The 21,432-nt window shown below is 49.3% G+C and overlaps 2 protein-coding genes across 3 annotated transcripts; both read left to right on the forward strand.

Moving 5' to 3' along the window:
* Nucleotides 1-1,478: 1,478 nt before the first annotated feature.
* Nucleotides 1,479-17,263, forward strand: S100a3 (S100 calcium binding protein A3). 2 transcript variants are annotated; one of them, XM_031376065.1, is made up of 3 exons: nt 1,479-1,529; nt 16,165-16,310; nt 16,741-17,263. In XM_031376065.1, exons 2-3 carry the CDS (start codon nt 16,170-16,172, stop codon nt 16,903-16,905), a joined length of 306 nt encoding a protein of 101 aa, XP_031231925.1. In that variant the 5' UTR covers nt 1,479-1,529; nt 16,165-16,169; the 3' UTR covers nt 16,906-17,263. The 2 variants fall into 2 exon arrangements, with proteins under 2 accessions (XP_031231925.1, XP_031231924.1); XM_031376064.1 differs by lacking the exon at nt 1,479-1,529 and adding an exon at nt 14,415-14,514.
* A 1,074-nt stretch (nt 17,264-18,337) lies between these two features.
* Nucleotides 18,338-20,678, forward strand: LOC116094124 (protein S100-A4). Its single transcript, XM_031376066.1, has 3 exons — nt 18,338-18,379; nt 19,625-19,780; nt 20,372-20,678. Exons 2-3 carry the CDS (start codon nt 19,640-19,642, stop codon nt 20,534-20,536), a joined length of 306 nt encoding a protein of 101 aa, XP_031231926.1. The 5' UTR covers nt 18,338-18,379; nt 19,625-19,639; the 3' UTR covers nt 20,537-20,678.
* The last annotated feature ends 754 nt before the right edge of the window (nt 20,679-21,432 follow it).

Raw genomic sequence — 21,432 nt, forward strand, 5'->3', positions numbered from 1 at the left:
TTGCAATGATATGTCTCAACCACCAGGGGGCAGAAGCTGGATAGGCAAAACGGAGCCAATCACTGCTGTAAATGAAAACTTGTAGCACTCAGCTTGGGAGTGGGTGGATGGAATGTGAGGCTGAGTCTCTTTGTCAGTCTCTAATCTCCATCCTTGCCCTCTGGGAACTTTGCTCCTTTTCTGGGTCCCCGTGGCAGGAAGTTTCCTGTGGCCACTTCTCAGGGGTGTTTTAGCTCTCTAAGGCTCTCTGTTTTCCAACCCTGTCTCATTGCCACTCCTGGGACTCAGAAGAGAAGTTATTCTTTACTAGTGGTGTGCTTTCAGGCAGTGAGAAAAGAGAGCCCCTGGCTCCTACCTACCCACTGGCCCCAGTGACCCCTACTGCCAGTCAGCAGTCATGGATGCTGGCTGGTAGGCACCTAGCGTGGGTGAGATCCTGTGCTCATGCAGAGATGAACAAGACTCAGTATTCATCAGTGAGCTCACTATGAGGCAGGGAGGGCAAGAGAAAGCAAGTAGGGAGTGAATCTGCCTAAATTGGAAGACGCTAAGACAGCAGGGAGGGCACAAGGAGTGCTTCGTATGTGCCAGGACAGGTAGAAACTGACGCTAGTCGGGTTAGAGAAGGCCTTTCATGTGGCCTTCAAAGCAGAGATGGGATCTCGGCAGAAGGAGACACCATGTGGGGGTGTGGGCACATTCTCACCAGGATGATCAGTGAAGCCAAGGGCCTTGGTTGCACCGTGTGTGTGCTTGTACCCTTGTTCAGACGGTGGGGGATGGGAAGGAGGTTGGAAAGCAGTGGGTATTTGAGTATGGAGTAATTTCACAGTGCACCTTATGGAAGAGACACCTGTAGTTTCTGAGAGGAACCTGCCGGTGCTAAATGAAGTGGAGGGAGTCACTGTGAGCACCCGTGCTTTGTTCTCCATGGGCCCTTCCTCAGGGAGGAGAGGTTTCTGCTGAGTTCAACCTAAAGTAGGTTGTGAATATGAGGAGCTCACAGGCCCCAGGGAGGAGGGGGACACTGAGTGGCTTTGCAAAAGTTTAGAAGAGGTCACTGGAGAACCCAAGACCCACTTGTTGTGTGCTGTGCAGGCTGGTTGCCATAGTGAGCCCTAGGCAAAGAAGTGGGGGTCTGATTCAGCTGTATCAATACCGCGATCTCCCCAGGTGCTGCCTGGTGAGGGGCTCCACTCTGCTGCTTGTGGGTTGGGGTTTCCGGTTGCTACTCTGGCCCTGGGGAGCAGGGTGTGCCGCTGAGTCACCACCTGAGTATCTGGGCTTGGAACCATGGGTGAGTCACCCCGCCCTGGGGGAGCTGAGAGAAGCTGCTTGGTGTCTGGAGGGGGAAGAGAGCTGGGTCCACAGGAAGGGTGGTGTCCAACTGGGGATGGGGTAAGAAGCAGAAGGGGGCAGTGTGGAGTCTAAAGTCTTAAGGTCCGCTCCACCTTGAAGACCCCTCCCTTGGGCCCAGCTGAAGGACACGGTGTTTGTTTTTCGCCATGGAGAAGACACTCTGGGGACTGGTGAGGGCCTGAGGGATGGCATGGCTGGGTCCGGGTCCCTGTTTTCAGCTCTGGGTAGGGCAGTCTTTCCTACCCACTCACTTCTATGTAAAATGAAGAAGAGGATGTTCATGTCTCCCTTTACTCCTCTTTGGCACTCTCTTGCATTCTACACACAGACTATTGCTCACTGTAACTGTGTCTGCTGCAGAGCAATCTCCATTGCTGCTTTTGAAGTAGTTTTAACCAGACCCAGGCACCTCGCTACCTCTTTAAGAGGTGTTCTGGTGCCAGGCATTTACAACAAAACAAAACAATACGAAAAGATTTCTCTAACTTCCTGCCATCCTTTTCTGGATGTCCCCTAGCTGTACTTTTGGATCCCAGTTTTCTAAGGGTGGCCAGGTCTCTTTCTGTCTCTCTTTCACACACACACACACACACACACACACACACACACACACACACACATACACACACGCGCACGCACGAACGCACGCACGCACAGACTGTGAAGTTCTCACCACTTTGTGTCACTGCATTCTCTGACACTGGAAGGAGCTGTGACTCACAGGCATAACATGAGAACAAGGCTTGGAATGAGTGTCCAGGCCCCAGAACAAGAACTGTCTCCTCTCATCCCTGTCCAGGCTCCCTATCTTAGTCAGAGTTTGTATTCCTGCACAGAACAGTTTACATGTCTACATTACTGTTCATCACCAAAGGAAGTCAGGACAGGAACTCACACAGGGCAGGAACTTCGAGGCAGGAGCTGATGCAGAGGCCATGGAGGTATGCTGCTGACTAGCTTGCTTCCCCTGGCTTGCTCAGCTTGCTTTCTTATAGAACCTAGGACTATCAGCCCGGGGATGGCACTACCCACAATGGGCCTTTCCCCCTTGATCACTAATTGAGAAAACGCCTTACAGCTGGATCTCATGGAGGCACTTCCTCGAGGATCCTTTCTCTGTGATAACTTTAGTTTGTGTCAAGTTGACACACACAACTAGCCAGTACACTCCCCTCCCCTACCACACCTCTGTTTTCTTTCTGGGACCTAGATGAGCTCAGGTATGCCCTTGGGTGGGCCTGGAGGTTCCTCCAGCTGGTGCTGAGACCAGTGCTATCTGGGAGGGGACATTTGGGGTGGGAGGAGGACAGGTTTTACCGAGAACAGGTTAGGACAAGTTCGGTTTCCCCAAAATGACACATTGGAGGTCAGTTGGACCTCCATATAAATCCCTACCCTGGGATGGTATCTTGACCACTTTACTTCTTCCTAGGTCTCTCTGCTACCTGACCTGGTGGGTACCACCGTCCTGTTTCTATCTTTGTCCCGTCTCGACCCTGGTCCTTGTAGCTTTTCTCTGACTTGCCGGTGGGATCTCTCACTTGAAGGGATCCTCTCAGGGAAGATTCATATGGAAGGGCCTTTCGCACATTCTCCTCTGAGGGCTTAGGGCTTTGTTGCCTGTTCTCCGGTCTCTGCATCTGAGGTCTCTGTGTCTCTCAGTTTAAACATGACCATTTAGGGAACCTTTTTTTTTGGAGGGGCGGGGGGTTAGGCCTAGGAATAGGTCATGGACATGTGAGCGGTGCTTTTATAGGAATCCCCAATTTGAGGCAGATGCAATGGAGCCTGTCTGCAATCCCACACTCAGGAGACTGAGGTCGTAAAGTCATGAGGTCAAGGTCACACACACTGGGTTTTTCAATGACAAGTCACGAACAATCAATACTGAGTTGTTTTTGCTTTTGTAAAGTCTCAGATTCTTTTAGGACTAAGAAGGCAGAGAGACAGTTCTGCCTGGGTCCCTAGTCCTGTATGTCGTGGCAGAGCCATGCCCAAGGCTACTTCCTGTGCTTTTCTAAGTAGATGAGAGTGGGACTGGCAGAGTAGGGCTGGCAGGGCAGGCTGGAGGCTTTTCCTGCCTCCACCACTGGCTCCTCTGGCCTTACTCTGAAACCCACTCAATATTCTTAGAGGAATTTGAAAGAGCTGGCCTCTGACCTTTTATCTCTGCAGCTTCTAGCCTGATCTCAAGACACTGATCATTTAGTTTCTTTAGTTCTAACTTCAGAAGGATCCTTCCTGTTGGAGAGGATGTTGAGTCACTTACATCCTGCCTATGCCCTAACTACAAAGAACCAGCGTTGTGCAAACAGGGCTCATCCTGGCAGGAGGCACGTCTGTCACTCTGTGAGAGTCTCTGGTATGAAGAAGGAAACATCCCTGCTTAAGGGAGCCTCCCTTTAGATGGCAGACTCTGACCTCAGTAGACTAGAGTTTGTGAAAGGTTTGATCCCTTTCATGGAGCTTTGGGCTCCTGGGATGTTCTCATGGTTATTGCCAGGCGATTCTGGGAGCCCATGGGCACATCTGTGTTCTGCATTCCTGGCACAGCTAGGAGTCAAATTGAGACTCTAGACACCCTGCAACCCCTCCCTTCCTCCTCCCCTTCCTCATCTCCCATTAGACACTCAAGCAGGGAGATCTACCTTCAGAGATACGTCCTTAGGACACAGGTTCTGCTCTAGGTGACTCTCACAGCACAGGAAAGTTTAACATCCGAGTACAGTGTAAAGTGGAAGTGTGGACCCTCGTCGTTAGACAGCTATACTTCCAGGGCAGAATGCAGGCAGGCAGTGACTTGCCATGCCTGGAGGGGCTTGGTGAAGCAGAAGCAGGCCCTGTAGGCTGGACTTGAGGCCCCAAGTGCCCTGGTGGTCTTCTTTTGTGTCTCTAGATCCAAGATGTCTAGTGACCTGCAACAGGCTGTGGATGTGATGGTCTACACCTTCTACAAGTTCACCAGTCAAGGGGGGATGAGAGGCTCAAACTCAACACAGGGGAGATTAAGGAGCTCTTGCCTAAGGAGCTGCCGAGCTATATGGGGGTAGTGGGGCAGGCCAGGAAGAGAGCCGGGGATGGGGCAAGTCTGTTTCTGCTTTCATTCTCAGGGTGCCTGCTGGTGCCAGGGCTAGGGTGGGGTTGAGGATTCCCCATCAGCTTCCACTTCACAGTCCCCGGGGTGCCAGTTAGGTCTACGTGTGAACGGGATATTAATGGTTGTTCCCTTCAGCATTCTTGAGCACATTTACTATTGGAGGCTCCAGAGTCTATCTGTCTAATCCTGTAATCGGCTAGTTGAATGGTCCCAAACTCAGAGAAAGGCAGCAGCTGGCCGTGGGTCACACGAGAACATTGTTAGTGGGCACTAATTTCTCCTTTTGTTGTACACATTTATATGCCAAGCCAAGAACGTATCTAGAGAGAATGGATTCTAGCCAAGATATGCACCCTAGGGCATTTGTCAGAGAGGCGCTGTTACCTCTCAATTTGTCTCCTGCCCTAAACAGATTAATGAGTAATGGTGGAGTTAGTTAGGTCTCAGAACTTAATGTATGAGGCAGGACTTGCCTTTCTTTTCTTCATTTTGGGTTCCTTCTTTCTCATTGTTTTGGCTGGTACTAAAAAGTTTGTCTTTTTTTTGAATTCATCCTGCTGATGGTGGGGAGGGCAGTGAAGCTCTGATTTTCTCATTATGAAGATGAAGCTGGGGCCTAGCTAAGATTAGTTTCTTCAAACTCTGAGGAGTACCCAGGACCCCCCACTCCAGTAGCCATCCTGGAGACACTTACATCATAAGTCTATCTGTCCTTTCTTACTGGCCTTTCTCGGTACCGCACAAGGGTTTCCTGCCCATGGTGAACCTGGCTGCCCACTTTGGGACTGAAAGCTGGATGCTGATGTTAGGGAAGGTACTGGAGGTGGGTTGGGTAGGGCCCGGCTTGGTGATAACTCCTGTGCCAGTCACCTTCAGGGTAGCGGAGATGATGAGAAGGTGAAGAAGGTAATGGATGACCTCGATAAGAACAGTGACCAGCAGGTGGACTTCCGGGAGTATGCTCTGGTTCTGGTGGACTGAGCTATCTTCTTTAATTAATGACTTCCTCCCCTGGGTCCCCAGACCAGTCCTGAAGCAGAGCGCTCCACTCTCTGTCATGGATCTCCTGGTTGATACAGCTCTCTATCTTTTTAAAGTTTGTACTAAATAAACTTTTGTTAGTTTGCCTGTGGAGAGTAGTAACGGCTCAGTGATGCCTTGTACCTTGACTGAATCAGTCAGAGGCCTGGGAACAGAGGGATCCCTGGTTTCTAACACCTTCTGTACCCCGACTTTCCTGAGGCCAAAGGTTCTACTCTTTGGGATTTCACACAAATGAAAGTTTGCGAATTGAGGTAGGCTGGTAACGTTTTATTTATTATTTATTTATTTATTTATTTATTTATTTATTTATTTATTTTTTTGGTTTTTCAAGACAGGGTTTCTCTGTATAGCCTTGGCTGTCCTGGAACTCACTCTGAAGACCAGGCTGGCCTCGAACTCAGAAATCTGCCTGCGTCTACCTCCCAAGTGCTGGGATTAAAGGTATGTGCCACCATTGCCCGGCACGTTTTATTTTGTTAAGAAAGGTATTTTAAAATGGAAGATTGGGAGCTGGGTGTGGCAGTGCAGACTTTTAATCCCAGCCCTAGGGTGGCAGAAGCAGGTGAGTTCGAGGCCAACGTGGTATACAAAGCAAACTCTAGGACAGCCAGGGCTGTTACACAGAGAACCCTGTCTCAAAACAAAACAAAACAAAGGAAGGTTGGTGGCATGATGGTGCAACCTTTATCCCAGCACTGAGGAGGCAGGGACAGTGGCAGTTGCACGGGCAGGAGCAGGGGCAGGGGCAGGAGCAGGGACAGCACACACAAAAAGGCAAAAAACTACCTACAACTACAATCATTTTACCTACCCCCCCATTCCAACTTTACAGAGAAGGGAGGATACAATCCCAGAACATAGCACAAACCTTGACACTCAAGTCTGTAAAGAGAGCCTGTGAGTGATCCTGAGAGCCATTCAGAGGTGGGGTGTGGGGGTGTGGGGGTGGGGAGGGGTTGTTGCCCTCACCTGCCCTGCAGTTTCCTTAGGATTCATTGGCAGATCACAGGCCCTAGGTACTGTCCTTGTTTTTAGAAAACCTTTTTCCTGTCTGCTTTCAAGTGGGCTAGCCCCATTTTGAGTTTACTCCCTCCTTGTCAATCTCTGACAAAACCTCTTAGGAGCCAGCTCAAGCCAAAAATCCTTATGGTTTCTACCATTTTTTTCCCCTAAGATTGTAACCTAAATTGCCACATATTCTGAATTCTAAAGCATATCGGGTGACATTTTGAACACGTGACTTGCTATACCCTGACAAGGGCCACCAGCTTTCCATCTTATAGACTCTAAGCCCTATATTTCACTCTTTCTTACTCCCATCCAATTTCATCTTTTAAGTTATTATTCTTGATTAATTTTTATAGCTATTGGCTTTTCTACCAATTACACAGCATACAGAAGTTAATCGAGGATTGGCCTGCAGTGCCTTAACTAAACTAGCATTTGAATGTCCATGCGGTTAGACTTCATGGTGGACAGTTCAAGTTTGGTTCAGTGACTTATAGATGCCCTACTAGCTGCCTGTTGCTGTATAACGAACCACTCCAAGATATGGCGGCTGGAAACATACATTCATGTCTCTCATGGTTCTGGGGGTAGGTTGGAAATAGTTTGGGAAGGTCTCACTTGGGGTGTCTCAGGCAGTTGTAGATGGAAGTTGGGGCTACAGTTACTCAGGGTGCTTGCTCTCTCAGCATACTTTGCAATTGGTGCTGGTTGTTTGCCCGGAGTTCAGATGGAACCGTCAGTATGCTGGTTAGAGTTATGCCGTCTTGATACAAGCTGCAGTCATCAGAGAGGAAGGAGCCTTGATTGAGAAAACACCTCTGTAAGATCAGGCTGTGGGGCAGGCCTGCAGGGCATTTTCTTAATCAGTGATTGATGGGGGAGGGCCTAGCTCATTGTGGGTGGGGCCACTTCTGGGCTGGTGGTGCTAGGTTTTATAAGAAGCTGGCTGAACAGGCTATGTGAAACAAGCCAGTAAGTAGTACCCCTCCATGGCCTCTTCATCAATTCCTGCCTCCAGGATCCTGTCCTGTTTGAGTTCCTGACCTGGCTTTCTTCAGTGATGGACTATGGTGTGGAAGTGTAATCCCAATAAACTCTTTCCTCCTCAACTTTCTTTTTGGTCATGGTGGTCCATTGCAGCAATAGAAATTCTAGCTAAGATAATCAGCTTACTGGATCTCCCTCCAACAGGGTGTCAAGATTGTGGGTTTCTCTCTTTTTATCGCTATGAAAAGAGACCCTATGTCCTGGAAGACCTGCCTTGGCCTCGTTTCCCATCCCTATATGTGCAATGAAGACAGATGGCCTCTCAGTGTTTCCTTCCTCCTCTGAAGAGCTCTGTCTGATGTACTCTACAAATGACACCCCCACACATCAGAGTTTCCTGGGGAAAAAAGAAAATAATCAGAAAAGCACTGTCTTTTATTATTATCATCATCATCTACTCTTTTATTTAAAAAAACAAAACAAAACACACAAACCAAACTTTTCCCCAAGTTGTCAACATACCCAGCTAAAGTAGCCATATTACATATTACATAGTAGCTAAAATAGCTAAGCTCCCAAAGATACAGGTAAAACCCTGCATGGAGAAGTCACTACTGCCATATCAATAAGACAAATGCTCTTAAGGAAAAAGCTTTTCATGTCTTGTCTTTACTCTGTCTTCTACCTAGAGCATGGACAGTAAGTGTAGCAGCCATGTGTGATCTCCTGATCAATGAACATAGTGTAGCGGATGGTGTGCTGTAGGTTTAAAGATCAAAACAATAAAAGAATGCTGGATTTCAGATGTGACCTGGACCCAACTCCAAGAGTGTGTGTGTGTGTGTGTGTGTGTGTGTGTGTGTGTCTATTCGCTCACAAGCATGCTCGAGCATGAGCATATGCTAAGGTGTACTTGTGGAGATTAGAAGACAACTCTTTTATGCAGGTTCCTTCTGATTCTGAGCCAACCTTAATGATTGGTGATATCAATAAAATATAGCAGAAATGATACCCTGGGAATTCTGAAATACATCTTAAGAATGTTTCAGTTTCCAGTTTAACTTCTTGTAGTACTCGCTCTAAGACCTGTCAGAAGCTAGGAGCCATGCTCTGAGAAGCCCAAACTATGTGGGGATCCTTTCCTCCCAAGAAACTCTGATGTGTGTCTGGGTCATCTGTAGAGTAGATCAGAGCTCTGCAGAGGAGGTAGGAGCCACTGAGAAGCCAAGTGACAGCCACTTGCTCTCAGTGTTCTGTCTTCATTGCATGTATAGGGTTGGGAGATAAGGCCAGGCAGGCCTCTGGGAAAATAGTTTCTTTTCTTTTCCTTTCCTTTCTTTTCTTTTCTTTTCTTTTCTTTTTTTTGAGACAGGGTTTCTCTGTGTAGCCCTGGCTGTCCTGGAACTCACTCTGTAGACCAGGCTGGCCTCGAACTCAGAAATCTACCTGCCTCTGCCTCCCAAGTGCTGGGATTAAAGGCATGCGCCACTATTGCCTAGCAGTTTCTTTTCATGGTAATAAAAAGAGAGAAGCCCACCTTCTTAACACTCTGTTGGAGAGGGACCTGGTAAGTATAGGTCAGGGAATCATGATGCCAGTAATTAACATTCTTGGGGAAGTTTTCAAAGCTTCTGTCAGCACACTGTCATTTTAGCTTCATGGTAACCCCAAAGGGGCTATCATTAACCTTTTTACTGATGAGAAAGCTGAGAGAGGCAGCTTTAGCCATTTGTGAGTCCTGCTTCTGACCAGGTGCTTGAGACGCTAAAGCACCAGCCATTTAATCCCTTCTAAATCTGCACTTTGCAGATGAGAAAACAGAGACTGGGAGACATAAAGTAAGGGATAGCGTCAGGGCTTCTATGAGAACCCCTCCCCCAATCCCTTTAGGACACTGGGATGGTGGGCTGGGCCTTGTTCCTCTTTCTGAAACCATCTCCAGAACTCTGGTCTTTGTGTGACCTGGAGGGGACCTGGCTGAGCAGGGTTCAGATGTACCTGGCCCATCATCATGAATCACAGGGAGATGAGACCCCCTTGCAGGTGGTTGGCTCAGTGACCTCTGATTTCTTTTGGTGCTCCATAGGTGTGGGGCTTCTCAGTTTTGGATTTGGACAGTGAGTTGGGCTAGTGGGTCCAGGCTTACATGGCTGCCTCTGAGGTTTTCCCCAGTTGGAGAAGTTCCAAAGTGTCTATTCATTCCCTTTGGTATTTGTCAGACTAACTGACATTAGACTCCTGACTAAGGAGCTTCTCTATTCTCTATGTTGAGGTAGAGGAGGGTCTGGACATCACTCTGTTTGTCAAGGATCTGTGGCCAGATCTCCCCTAGTTTTCTGGAATTGCTGCTGGGATGAGAACCACAGTAACCTCACCTCCTGTCGTATCAGCATTTTATTGTATGGCTCCTCCCCAGACTAGGGATGGACTATGCCTTTTCTGTGATCTGGAATAGGACGTTGAGAAATGTGGTTGGTATGAGTGCTGTCACAAGGTGGTAATGTGACTGGGAATCTTGAAACTATCTGAGTTACTCTTATCTTGGTGTCTTTAGCCTTGAAGTGGGAGGACAGAGGTTAGGGTAAGCTGGCCTTGTCCTAGGAGTTCCAGGCAAACATTTATTAAATGACTAATGTGCCTCTGTGCAGAGTTTAGCAGAATCTGACCTAAAGGTTAAGGTAGCAAAGGAGACAAGCACAAATGGTGGAAGTCCTTAGCATTTTTACCCTTAGCTATTGCTAAGATCCCCAAGGTATTGCTACAAAACCTAGGTTGTGCTCAAACATTCAGCAATCACCTCGGCTCACTTTTCCTTGTTCTAAGAGGACAGGCATGGAGTGCCAAGCTCAACCTCATCGTGTTTTAGCTATCCATTAGACACTCCTGTGGGCCGGAAGGTCAGTAAAGTGGCTTTCAAGTAAGTCCTTGAAAAGTACTCTGTGTGGCTTCTATCATTTTAAACCAAACATCAGAGATGTCAGTTGCACTAGCACGAGACCTGCCCAGCTCATCACCTCCATAGCTACCGATGTTCAAAGTCAACTAGGAGCCAGCAAAGCGAGAATTAAATGGCACCACACTTAAGAGCATGTACAGTTTGTGCAGGGGAACTGAGTTCGGTTCTCATAACCCACATGACACTCAGTCACGGGTTCTGAGACAGTGGAATGAACTGGTACCCTACAGCTCCCTGTGGGTCACTTCATCTCTCCACCAACTCTCTGTTCTCATCTGTGCCATGGACACAGCTTGGTTGTCAAAGCAAGTGAAAGGTCTAGCCTCTGCAGGCTCTTGGTTTAGATTCTCTCTCCACCTCCCAGTTCCAACCTGTAGCTTCAGCTCTGGCTCTAGCTTTCTCACTAGTCCCAGTAATCAGATACCCCTTCCCAAATGTCCTCCATACATGGCTCAGAAGATCAGAGAGGATGTCTATTGTTTTGGTTAAGTTCATTTAGCCTCATGAGGCTATTGGATATGGGTGGTTACTCTGGACATAGGGCTCAAGACCTTTTGCCAGAAGTAAATAGCATATCAAGATTCTTGGGACACCCTATCTTATTTTCCCCCCTGAGGTGCAAGAGCAGACACTGCCCTTTAGAAGGGTGATGTGTTTTCCAGAGTTCTTAGGCAACAGTGGCGATAGTGAGGAGAGTTGGAGCTTTAGCTTGTAAGAAGTCCTGCCAGATCGGCTAGCATCTGTGTTCACCCTTTGCACACCCTCTTGCTGATCCTTTTGAGGCAAAACTTCTCAGTCTCCAGCAACAGCACATTTTTCAACGGTCAGCTCTCCTGTCCTCAGGGAGTTATGCAAGGTGAGAAGCCATGGTCCTAGACTCAGCCTAAGGGTGGGGATGGAGCATGTGGACAGGAAAGAGCAAGAAGGATGGAAAATAGCTCTAGTCCAGGCCTTGGAACTGGGGTCCACTGCTGTGTATTGGGGCCACTGCAGAAAAAGGGTTCAGGGCAGAGTCTGGAAACTTCAATAGGGGAGGAAGATTCCAAGACACTTTAAGAACTTTAAGAAGTTTTTGTTTTGTTTTTGTTTTGGAGGGAGAGGGGTGGTGGTACAAGGGGAGAGAGTTTAGAGTCATCTCTCTCAACTTTATGGAGGCAGAAAGATGGCCTGGTGAGGAAGGACTGGCTCTAGCCTCCTCCCCTTAGCAGTCCAGGGAACTGTAATGAGCTGAACTCAGAGTCTAGAGCACTTACATTGCCACAATAGCTAGTAACAAAATGTACTTGAAAACAATTTTTTTAAAAGAAGATCTTACTACATAGCTCTTACTGGCCTGAAACTTGCCATGTAGACTAGGCTGGACTTGAACTCACCAAGATCTGCTTGCCTCATCCTTTCAAGTGCTGGGATAAAAGACATGTTCCACCATCTAAGGCAATACTTGGGATTATTAGGGTAGGAATCTTCGAGATAGGAAATTAAATCTCTAACAAGGTAAAGTGCAGACATGTTGAAGTCAGGTGCTGAGGTGGGGTGGAGTTCTGAGTGAAGGCCCAATTAAGCATTCTTTCCATGTGCATCCTCCAACGCTATGTCTCCACCAAGACCTGTCTCTAGGCCTCTCCCAGCTTTCTCTCGGTGGACAGAGAAGCTGTGTTCTCAGGGGCTGTGGCTGTGCCCACAAACGTGAAGGGCTGTTGGATAAGAAAGTGGGCTCGGGAGCCAGGCTGCTGGGCTCTTCCAGCCTATTAAACATTCGTTTGTTATTGTCTGTTTCTCCCACTAGATTGTCATTTCCCTTGAGAGGGACTGTGTCTGTTTTGTTTATGCTTTACCCCCGATGCCTAGTATCTGTGCCTCTAATTACTTGTATAAATAGTGAATAGTGAGCCTGCCGCTCACTGGCTCTATGATTTTGGGCAAGTCATTACCTCTCAGAGTTAACATTTATCCAGCCCTCACTATATTTAAGCAATGTTCATTCCACGAGCCTTGCTTGTGCTAACTCAAACTCCATAACAGCCTTATGAGACGGTTACTATTTTTATTTCCATCAATGAGGAAAATCAGGTTGCAAGAGCAGAGATGACATGCTTAAGGTAGCTAGTAGCAGAGGCTTAACACAGATGAGACTAAGTCATTAACCTAGAAGCAAATCAATTGTTGGTCCACTCTGGCCCCTCCTTCTGAGGCCGTGTGACCATCTCTGTCCTGTGTCTCAGACTGCTCATAACTCCTTGCCAATAAAACAGAGTTAATCAAACCTCTTCTTTCCTTCTGCCTCCATTGCCCATTCCCCTTACTCACAGCCTGGCAAGCTCTAAGAGGAGATTGTGCCCCAGACAAAACTGGGTACTGGGCCCAGGGTGAGGTCAAGGGTCCCAGACTGCCTTTTCTCACTGGCCAGGAAGCCAGCTTTCTCTTCTCCTTCCTGTATTCTGGGTTTTGGGTTTTCTTTCTTGTGGAACAGGGAGACTTAGAGATAGGAGAGAACAGAGAAGCAGAAGGAGGGGGATTTCCATATCTGGTCAGTGGTGGTCTCCCGCTATGCCAGCTAAGAACGGCAGGGGAAAACAAACAATGGCTAGAAATGCCAGGCAGAGTTAAAACGAGCTAATTCAAACATCAAAGAACAACAAGGTATTAAGAAAAACCCCATACCAGACATGGTGGTGGCGCACACCTTTGATCCCAGCACTTGGGAGGCAGAGGCAGGTAGATCTCTGTGAGTTTAAGGTCAGCCTGGTCTACATAGTGAGTTCCAGGATAGCCAGGGCTATGTAGAGAGAGTCTGTCTCAACAAACAAAACAGGTTCCACTGTGGTTGGAGAGATGGTCCAGAGGTTAAGAGTACTTGCTGTTCTTGCAGAGGACCCAGATTTGGTTCCCAGTGCTCACATTAGGGGGCTAACAACTACCTGTAACCCCGGCTCTGTGGGGACTCAGTGCCTGTGGTCTTTGTGAGCACCTGCACCGATACGGACAACACTCACGGACATACACATAAGGGAAAATAAATTACAGTCTTTCAAAATCAAATCAAATCTTTCAAACAACAACAGCACAAACCAAACAAATAAAAACTTGTTTAAAGAAAACCTTAAGTGCTGGCAAAGTCTGTGAAGCTGAGCAGGGCAGACATCCTGAGGGCTCCGGCCATGCCCAAGCTCAAATTCGGGTTTGATGATTTTTGAGAAAAAGACACGAGAGCTGAAGCCCAGGGCTCACAGAGGAGACAAGTAGAGACTTGATGCTGGAACCCCAAGGGGTAATATGCTTAAGCTAAAATGAGTGCTCTGCCCCAGGACTGCCTGAAAAGTCGCTCCAGCGCAGAACAGAGCAGTGGAACCTTGTGAGCTCGGGAGCTTTGGGGACACGCCAGCTCTTTCATGAATCTGTGGCCCAAGTTCATCCATTATCACTTGGAGCAGAGAGGCAGGGCTGTTCAAGCCCTGACAGCTGGTGGCTCCCTAGGAGGAACATCCTTCTTTCTAGGCTTCAAAAATACCTCATAACGATTTCTTTCAGTGAAATAGACGATTCCCAGCCAAAGGCCACCCAGCACTCGGTGATCTTGAGGCTGGGCAGAGAGGGTGTCCCATGGCCTCAGACTTCTCACCTGTAAATAGGGGCCTTAGCCAGATGCTCTTAGGGCCTTCCCTGCAAAGATACTCTCTGGAGGTACACCCTAAGAGAGTCCGAGGTGTGTTCCCATTTTGTATTCTTGGTCTCTTCACAATAAAGAGCTCAGGAGAGGGATGTGTGTGGCTGGAAGGTTCAAGCAAGCAGGGAGCTGTTACAGTTCCCAGCTTTGGAGAAGGGCAGAGGGGGAAGGAGTGGGGGAGCGGTGCCTGAGACTCTGACTGGGGCTTTGATGTGTGCGTTGCTAGGTGGGCGGTGGGCCTGTAATAGAGGCTACTGAGGGAAGGAGGCAGGGGACCCTGAGGGCAGCCTCAGCGTTGACCTACTTGGGCCCTTATAATTGCTCCCTTCATCTCTTGAGAGGCTACAAATAGGGACACCCAGTTGGTAGGCTCCTACAACTGAAGCGGCAGCAGCAGTGGTAAGTATGATTGCCTGGGAACTGCCTTGGGCTCTGGGTAGGGGCAGTTCAGAAAGCCCTCAACAGGTAGCCTGTTTCTGCATACAAGGTCTAGATATGGGAGCAGAAAGGCGTTGTTAGCAGGCGGCGGGGACTCAGAGGTTCCCTCGTACACTGAGGAGCTGTAAGGAAGTTTGTTGTGGGGAGTATGCCCAGCCACCATCTTGTACTGATGTGGGGACAGTGGTTAGCCATGCTTCTGGGGCAGCCCTTAGTGAGCGCCTTGCTTCTGCTCCTTGACTCTTTGCTTCATTCCTGGGGACAAGTTGGGACAGGACAGGGCTGCAGGAGAAGAGAGGATTCCTGTGAGTGAGCCATCAATCCCTGTGCTTCTGAAATAGCAACTGAATGGCGCCAGGCAGGCTGGGAGGAATCAGAAGGGCTCTGAGGAGCAGAGCTCCTGGGATCACCATGCCTTCCTCTCCAAGGATCACGGCACTTTCCTCTACTGGGAACGTGGATCCTTGCTCCAATGCCGGGCTGTCAGAGAATTAGTCCCCAGTACTGCGTGCCACTTCAGCCCCATTCCCCTACTTCCTTGCCAGCTACAATCTTGCTGGCCATTTGCTCCCAGTAGAGGGAACTCACCAGGAGGAGTCTTGGCTCTGGCTGCCCTGTGTTGTTGCAGGACTCCAGTCCCCCGAGGGTGTCAGGAATGAGTCATTGGACTCACATGGAAACAACTCCATTGCCTTGCTGCCAGCCCAGGGTTTGCCCAGGCTGCATGAGCAATGGAAGGGGACAGTAGATGTGGGGTGAGGGAAGGGATTCTAGGAAGTGTTTCCCTTCCATTGTAATGGGGGACTCTTCTCAAAGCCTCCTGAGGTCCCCCAGGGGAGGGGAGGATGGCTAAAGGATGAGGGTAGGTCATAGTCAAGTAGATCTATGAACTGGTGGACTCTGGTCCATGTTTCTGACTTAGGCCCATGAGGCTAGATTATCCCACTTTACAGATAAGACAACTGAGACCCAGAAAGAAACAGTTCACCCAGGGATTCAGAGTGTACAAGAGAATGAGGGTCCCCAACTGCAGCTTCTTTGAGTTCAGGGCAGGAGGCATAGTGAGGTGGAGGGGTCCTATCAGGCCTCGCCATTGCCTCCGGCATTAGCCTCACCAGGATCTGGACAAAGAAGCCCTGGGTAGAGCTTCCTGTGCAAGCTCTTACAGGATGGGGCTCCAGGTCTCCAAGGGGCAGAGGCTTTCTAGGACCAGGGGCAGCATCATGGGGAATGGTGCCCAATAGGAGCCTGAGATTTCTCAGGTGTTGTGATGAGAAAGGGTGGGAGGGAGTCAAGAGTCTCACTGAGGGAGGCTCCCAGTGCGGGGTGAAGGTGGTGGATATTCTGATCCTGAGGAGTTTATGGTGATGTCAGGGAACTGAAAAAAAACTGTGTCTAGAAAAATCACAACAAGCACAACGGGGAAGGGGAATTGATGTGTGTGTGTGTGTGTGTGTGTGTGTGTGTGTAGTCAAGGAGGGCTGCTCAGAGGCAAGGGCGCTTGAGTGTGGTGGAGACTGACAGGTTTAGACTTAGTTCCTGGGAAACACTGAGGAAGAGAGGCATCGTAGCCTGGATCTCCTTGTGAATCATACCCTTATTTTGTGACAGCGAGGATGTCCCGGCCCCTGGAGCAGGCAATAGCTGCCATCATACTCACCTTCCAGGAGTATGCAGGGCGCGGTGGGGATAAATACAAGATCTGCCAGTCGGAGCTCAAGGAGCTGTTGCAGAAGGAGCTGCCCACCTGGACCCCGGTGAGCACCTCATGCCTCTTCCCACTTGGACTCTGCAAAGAGTGACCTAGGGCCAAGCACCAGCAGTAGGGCAGCCACATGGAGAAGCTAGATGGTGGGGAGGGGGGCATATAAGGAAGTGAGCTGACTCGGCCTCATGAGCCTTCGTAAAATAGAATGTAAATAGGTTGGCGGTCACCATCCTGTGGACAATGCCTAACTCATAGCAGGATCTCCACAGAGAGGAGTAGGCGCTCAGCAAATGAGCTGAGACCAGGGCTGGGGAGGGGGACTGAAGGGGGTGTCTGATCCAATGGGTAGGGTGAGGTTGGCCCTGTGAGGGTTTTGGTTTGGAATGGGGGCAGCCTAACCATCGGAGGGAGGTGGTGTGGGAAACTGCTTTGGATCCCTATCCTGGTTTCCTGAGCCTCCCTTCTCATCCCTTCCACAGAGTGAGTTCCGGGAGTGTGACTACAACAAATTCATGAGTGTTCTGGATACCAACAAGGACTGTGAGGTGGACTTCGGGGAGTACGTGCGCTCACTTGCCAGCCTCTGTCTCTACTGCCACGAGTACTTCAAAGAGTGCCCCCCTGAGCCTCCTTGTCCCCAGTAGCCTCTGATCCAAAAGCGTATGCTAGCTATCCCAGAAGGGCAGGGTCTGCTCCAGTGCTCCATCTTTGTCCCCAAGGTGGTCCTGGGTGTGTGGCCACACCCTTCCCACTCTCTCTGTGGTACCCCTTCCAATCTAGACCTGCCAAGTCCTTGACGTGCTAATCCCAGCTACCCATGAGCTTTAGAGGCTTTCCGAGGGATGTCTAGGTAGTGAGGGATGGCACCATAGCCTTTGCTGCTTCTCTTCCTGGGAGGGAATAACTTCTCTGCTCTTATCTTGGAAGCTCAGCCAAGTGCACACAATTGGGACCGCTGGGGTCGGGGCCTCCTCAACTCCCAATAAAGAAATGTCATCAAAATGTCTTGGCTTACTTTGTTTTTTCTGATGGGACACACTGGGCTTTGGGGCTGAGTCTTGTTCCTTTATACTCCTTTCCACTGGAGGAAGGAGGCTTACCACTGAAGGCATGGGCCCCCAATGCAGTGTCAGACCCTGAAGAAATGCACACATTTCAGGAGGGTGGGGGCAACACAAGGTCCCATCAGGCGAGACTGGAGGGTCTCTGTCTCTATCTCTCTGTCCCCTGTCTTGAGTTAGAAGTCCTTATCTTGGACTCTCTAGGAGGACAAAGGACTCCTTGGGAGGTACTCAGTACTTGTGACCAGATGCTACAAGGAGGGTGTGGTTGTGGGAGCCCAGAACCAAATCCCCATCTAACCTTCACTCAACCCCTGCGTTTGTACCCTATCCTTAGAGAGATTAATTCTGACTCCCCATTTTTACCTGTTTCCTCTTTAACTCTCTTCTCCAAGCTGAGCATTCAACTCCGAATGCTCCTGTCGTTCCCAATGCCCTTACTTGAGCTTCCATCCATTCGTAAACCTTCAGGCCACACTGCCACCCTAACTCCATCATGACCTCCTAGGTATAGCTCCCACTTAATATCTGGGGTGGTGCCAAGGTCCCTTCTGATTTGCTAGCCTCCACCCTTGGTCTTACTGATTGTGACAAACTGTTTAGGCTGGAGAGAAGGGCTGACATTGTCTCACTGGCTGGGGTCACCTTCCTTAGTTCCTGGGCCACATATTTCCAGGGCAGTTTCTTATCTCTTGCCCATAACACCTCTATCTCCTTTCCTGTGGCCCACACCTCGTGTCCAGGTTGCCCATTCTCAAAGCTTCCTAAAACTCTGGCTGAGCTGTGGCTACTTGGTGGTGTCCACCCCATCCAAGTCTCTGCCGTGCTCCCTGGAGCTCACTCACTACTCGATTGTGCCTGCTGGGGAGCAAGAAGCCTGGTTTCCAGGCTGGCTGGTGGAGGGTACTGTGACACTTACTACATCAACCAACAGCAAGAGCGCAGTATCCATGCTCCCCCATCCCCTGCATGGGCAGGGCCTGGCAGGGTATAAATAGGTCAGATTGTTGGGCTCTCCCCAAACCTCTCTGTTCAGCACTTCCTCTCTCTTGGTCTGGTGAGTTGTGTTGGCCTGTTAGCACAGTTAGCAGGATTAGAGGCTGAGCCTAGGGCAGGACAAAGGGGGCTGCAGGGAGGACAGATGTCTTTAATAGATCTAGATGAGAGATTCTGATGTGGAGGTTCTCATATGTGTGTGTGTGTGTGTTTCACAAGGATGAGAACAAAAAAAAAAAAAAAAAGAAAGAAAGAAAGAAAGAAAAGAAAAAAAAAGAAGTGTATAAATGGCTACATCTGAGCTCCAGGTCATTCTGAGATGCTGAGGCTGGCTTGTATGTTGCTATGGTGTATGCTGGTGCTTGGGAGCCACTGTCATGGATAGACATGCTGATTTGTGTTGCTGGATCATACAAGCCAGTGTGTGGACACACTCGGATACAGGAAGCAAAGTGAAGGCATCCGTAGGCCGTTTTTGTTTTACAATGTTTAAATTACAGTTTTTATTTGTATGTACGAGTTGTATGGGTTGGGCTGGAGCCAATGCCAAGGTGCACTTGTAGGAGTCAAAGGACAACTTGTGGGAGTCAATCTGTTCCTTCTAGCATGTGGGCTGTGGGGATCCCCCTCAGGCCGTTGAGCTGGGTGGTAAGCACCTCCACCCGCTGAGCTGTCTCTCCAGCACCCACCTGTAGGCATTTGTGTTTGTAGTGTATTTTGTGTTTAATAGTCCTATGACCATCTAGTACCTAGGCCAAGAGAACCTGGCTTCCCCACCCCTTCCCATTGCACCCCTACCTCTGCCACTTCATCTTACTCCTACTAGGCAGCTGGGTTTTTTCCGCTTTTTTTTCCCCCGTTTTTTTTTCTGTCGGCCCCTGGGCAGCCAGCCAGCAGCCGCACCCAGTGCTGGGAGGGAGAAGAATGGGTCAGAGCCTGGTGCTTGTGGTTGAGTTGTGGGAGTGAGTAAGCTGAGTGAGGGATGGAAAACTGCTGTTGTGGAGGCCAGGCCTGAGAGGCACAGAAGGCTGCTGGCATGGATCTCCAGAATTTGAATGATAGGCTTTTCGGGTTTCAGAGCCCAGAGCACATGCACCCTTCCTGCCATCAGGGGGTCCCATTCCTCTGATCTCCCTGGGAGTGAGATTCATCTCTTGAAGTGCTCTTAGAGAGTCGCCTGGGATAGAGCACTTAAAATGGGGGCAGAATGAGTGTGACTTGGGTGATACTCAGCGAAACATATCCAGTTCTCAACACACTGTTGGTGTGGCTTGGAGAAGGCTACTTTTGTGTCTCCTGCCCTTAGATCTCAACGGTTACCATGGCGAGACCCTTGGAGGAGGCCCTGGATGTGATTGTGTCCACCTTCCACAAATACTCAGGCAAAGAGGGTGACAAGTTCAAGCTGAACAAGACAGAGCTCAAGGAGCTACTGACCAGGGAGCTGCCTAGCTTCCTGGGGGTGAGTGGGTCCTGCCTGTGTATTGCATGTGCGATGCATCCCCAGGAGGAGGCGGGGGCTGGTAGGCACTAGCCTTGACGCAGTACCCAGCTACAGCTGGCATATATCCCTGCTCCAGGTGCTTGGTACAGAACCACAATGAACCATCTACTTCATACTAGCCCCCAGCTGAGACAGGCTTAGTAGGATGCCGATAACTGAAGAGGCAGAGGAAAACCAAAACAACCGCATTAGGCAGTCAGGGTCTGAAACCACAGCCTAGATCAGGACTGTCTTTCCGGTGATAGGCAATAGAAATTGAGTTTCTATTTGTGAAGACATGATCATGGGGGCACACAAATGCCTGCAGATCCTCCCCTCAGTAACACCTTATATTAATTAATGCACCACTATTATGACAGTTACCTATTAAGATAATTAGAATAAGCACGGGGAAGATGTGGTCAAATCTTTCCCCAGCTATCCCCTGTGTTCATCCCAAGGTTTAGCCCCGAGGCTAGCAAGGAGTGCCTGGAAACCTTCCTGAGCTCCTGGCTGGAGGCAAATACCTGGTTTGAGTTGTTTTTTTGACTCTGTCCCTTCTACCTCCAGAAAAGGACAGATGAAGCTGCATTCCAGAGGGTGATGAGCAACTTGGACAGCAACAGGGACAATGAAGTTGACTTCCAGGAGTACTGTGTCTTCCTGTCCTGCATTGCCATGATGTGCAATGAATTCTTTGAGGGCTGCCCAGATAAGGAGCCCCGGAAGAAGTGAAGACTCCTCAGACGAAGTGTTGGGGTGTGGTTTGCCAGTGGGGGAATCTTCCCTGTTGGCTGCGAGCCTAGCGCCTTACTCTGGCTTCTTCATACATGTGCACATTGTTGAGCAAGTTCAATAAAGGGTTTTGAAACTATGAGCTGTTGCCTGAGAGACTGGAGATTGTGGGTAGAGACTGATGGAAGATGAATTGGAGCTTTGTGGGGGCCAAACTAGAAAAGGTTGGGGAGGGGTGGGTGGCTTATTTTGAGTGCATTGCAAGCATGTATTTGTGTGTGTGCTTGTGCATGTGTGCACATGTGTGTGTGTGTTTGTGTGTGTGTTCACGTGCTCTTGTACATGCAACAAAGCAAACTCTGGGAACACTAAGGGCAGAAACCACCAGAGGCTTGGCTTGAAAGGCTCCAGATGTGGGACGTTAGCCAGCTCATGGTTCTCCCTCCTCTCTCCAGCACTGCCTCTGGGCTCAAATTGAAGTTGGGATGGGATTGAAGGTCACATCTGCTGCTGGTTGGGGTCTGGAGAGAAGACAACAGGCCTGCCTGAGTCATGAGGAAAGAGTCTTGAAGCCAGAGAAGAATGGGGAGGTGGACTGGCACTCAACCCTGACATTTATACATTTATAGTCCTGCCCTGCTACTCATTCCAGCTCATTGGCTTCAAACACTGGATTAATCCTTTTCTGTCCATGAAGGGTTGGGTGAAGAAAATAATATAGAGGAAGGTCATTTGTAGTAGCATAACAATCTCTCTCTCTCTCTTTATCTCTCTGTCTCTTTCTGTCTCTCTGTCTTTCTCTGTCTCTCTCTGTATCTCTCTGTCTCTGTCTCTCTCTCTCTGGAGAGGTCTCACGTCTGTAGCCAAAGCTAACCTTGAACTTCTGATCCTCATTA

The sequence above is a fragment of the Mastomys coucha genome, unplaced genomic scaffold, assembly GCF_008632895.1.
Source record: "Mastomys coucha isolate ucsf_1 unplaced genomic scaffold, UCSF_Mcou_1 pScaffold16, whole genome shotgun sequence".
NCBI classification, from domain to species: domain Eukaryota; kingdom Metazoa; phylum Chordata; class Mammalia; order Rodentia; family Muridae; genus Mastomys; species Mastomys coucha.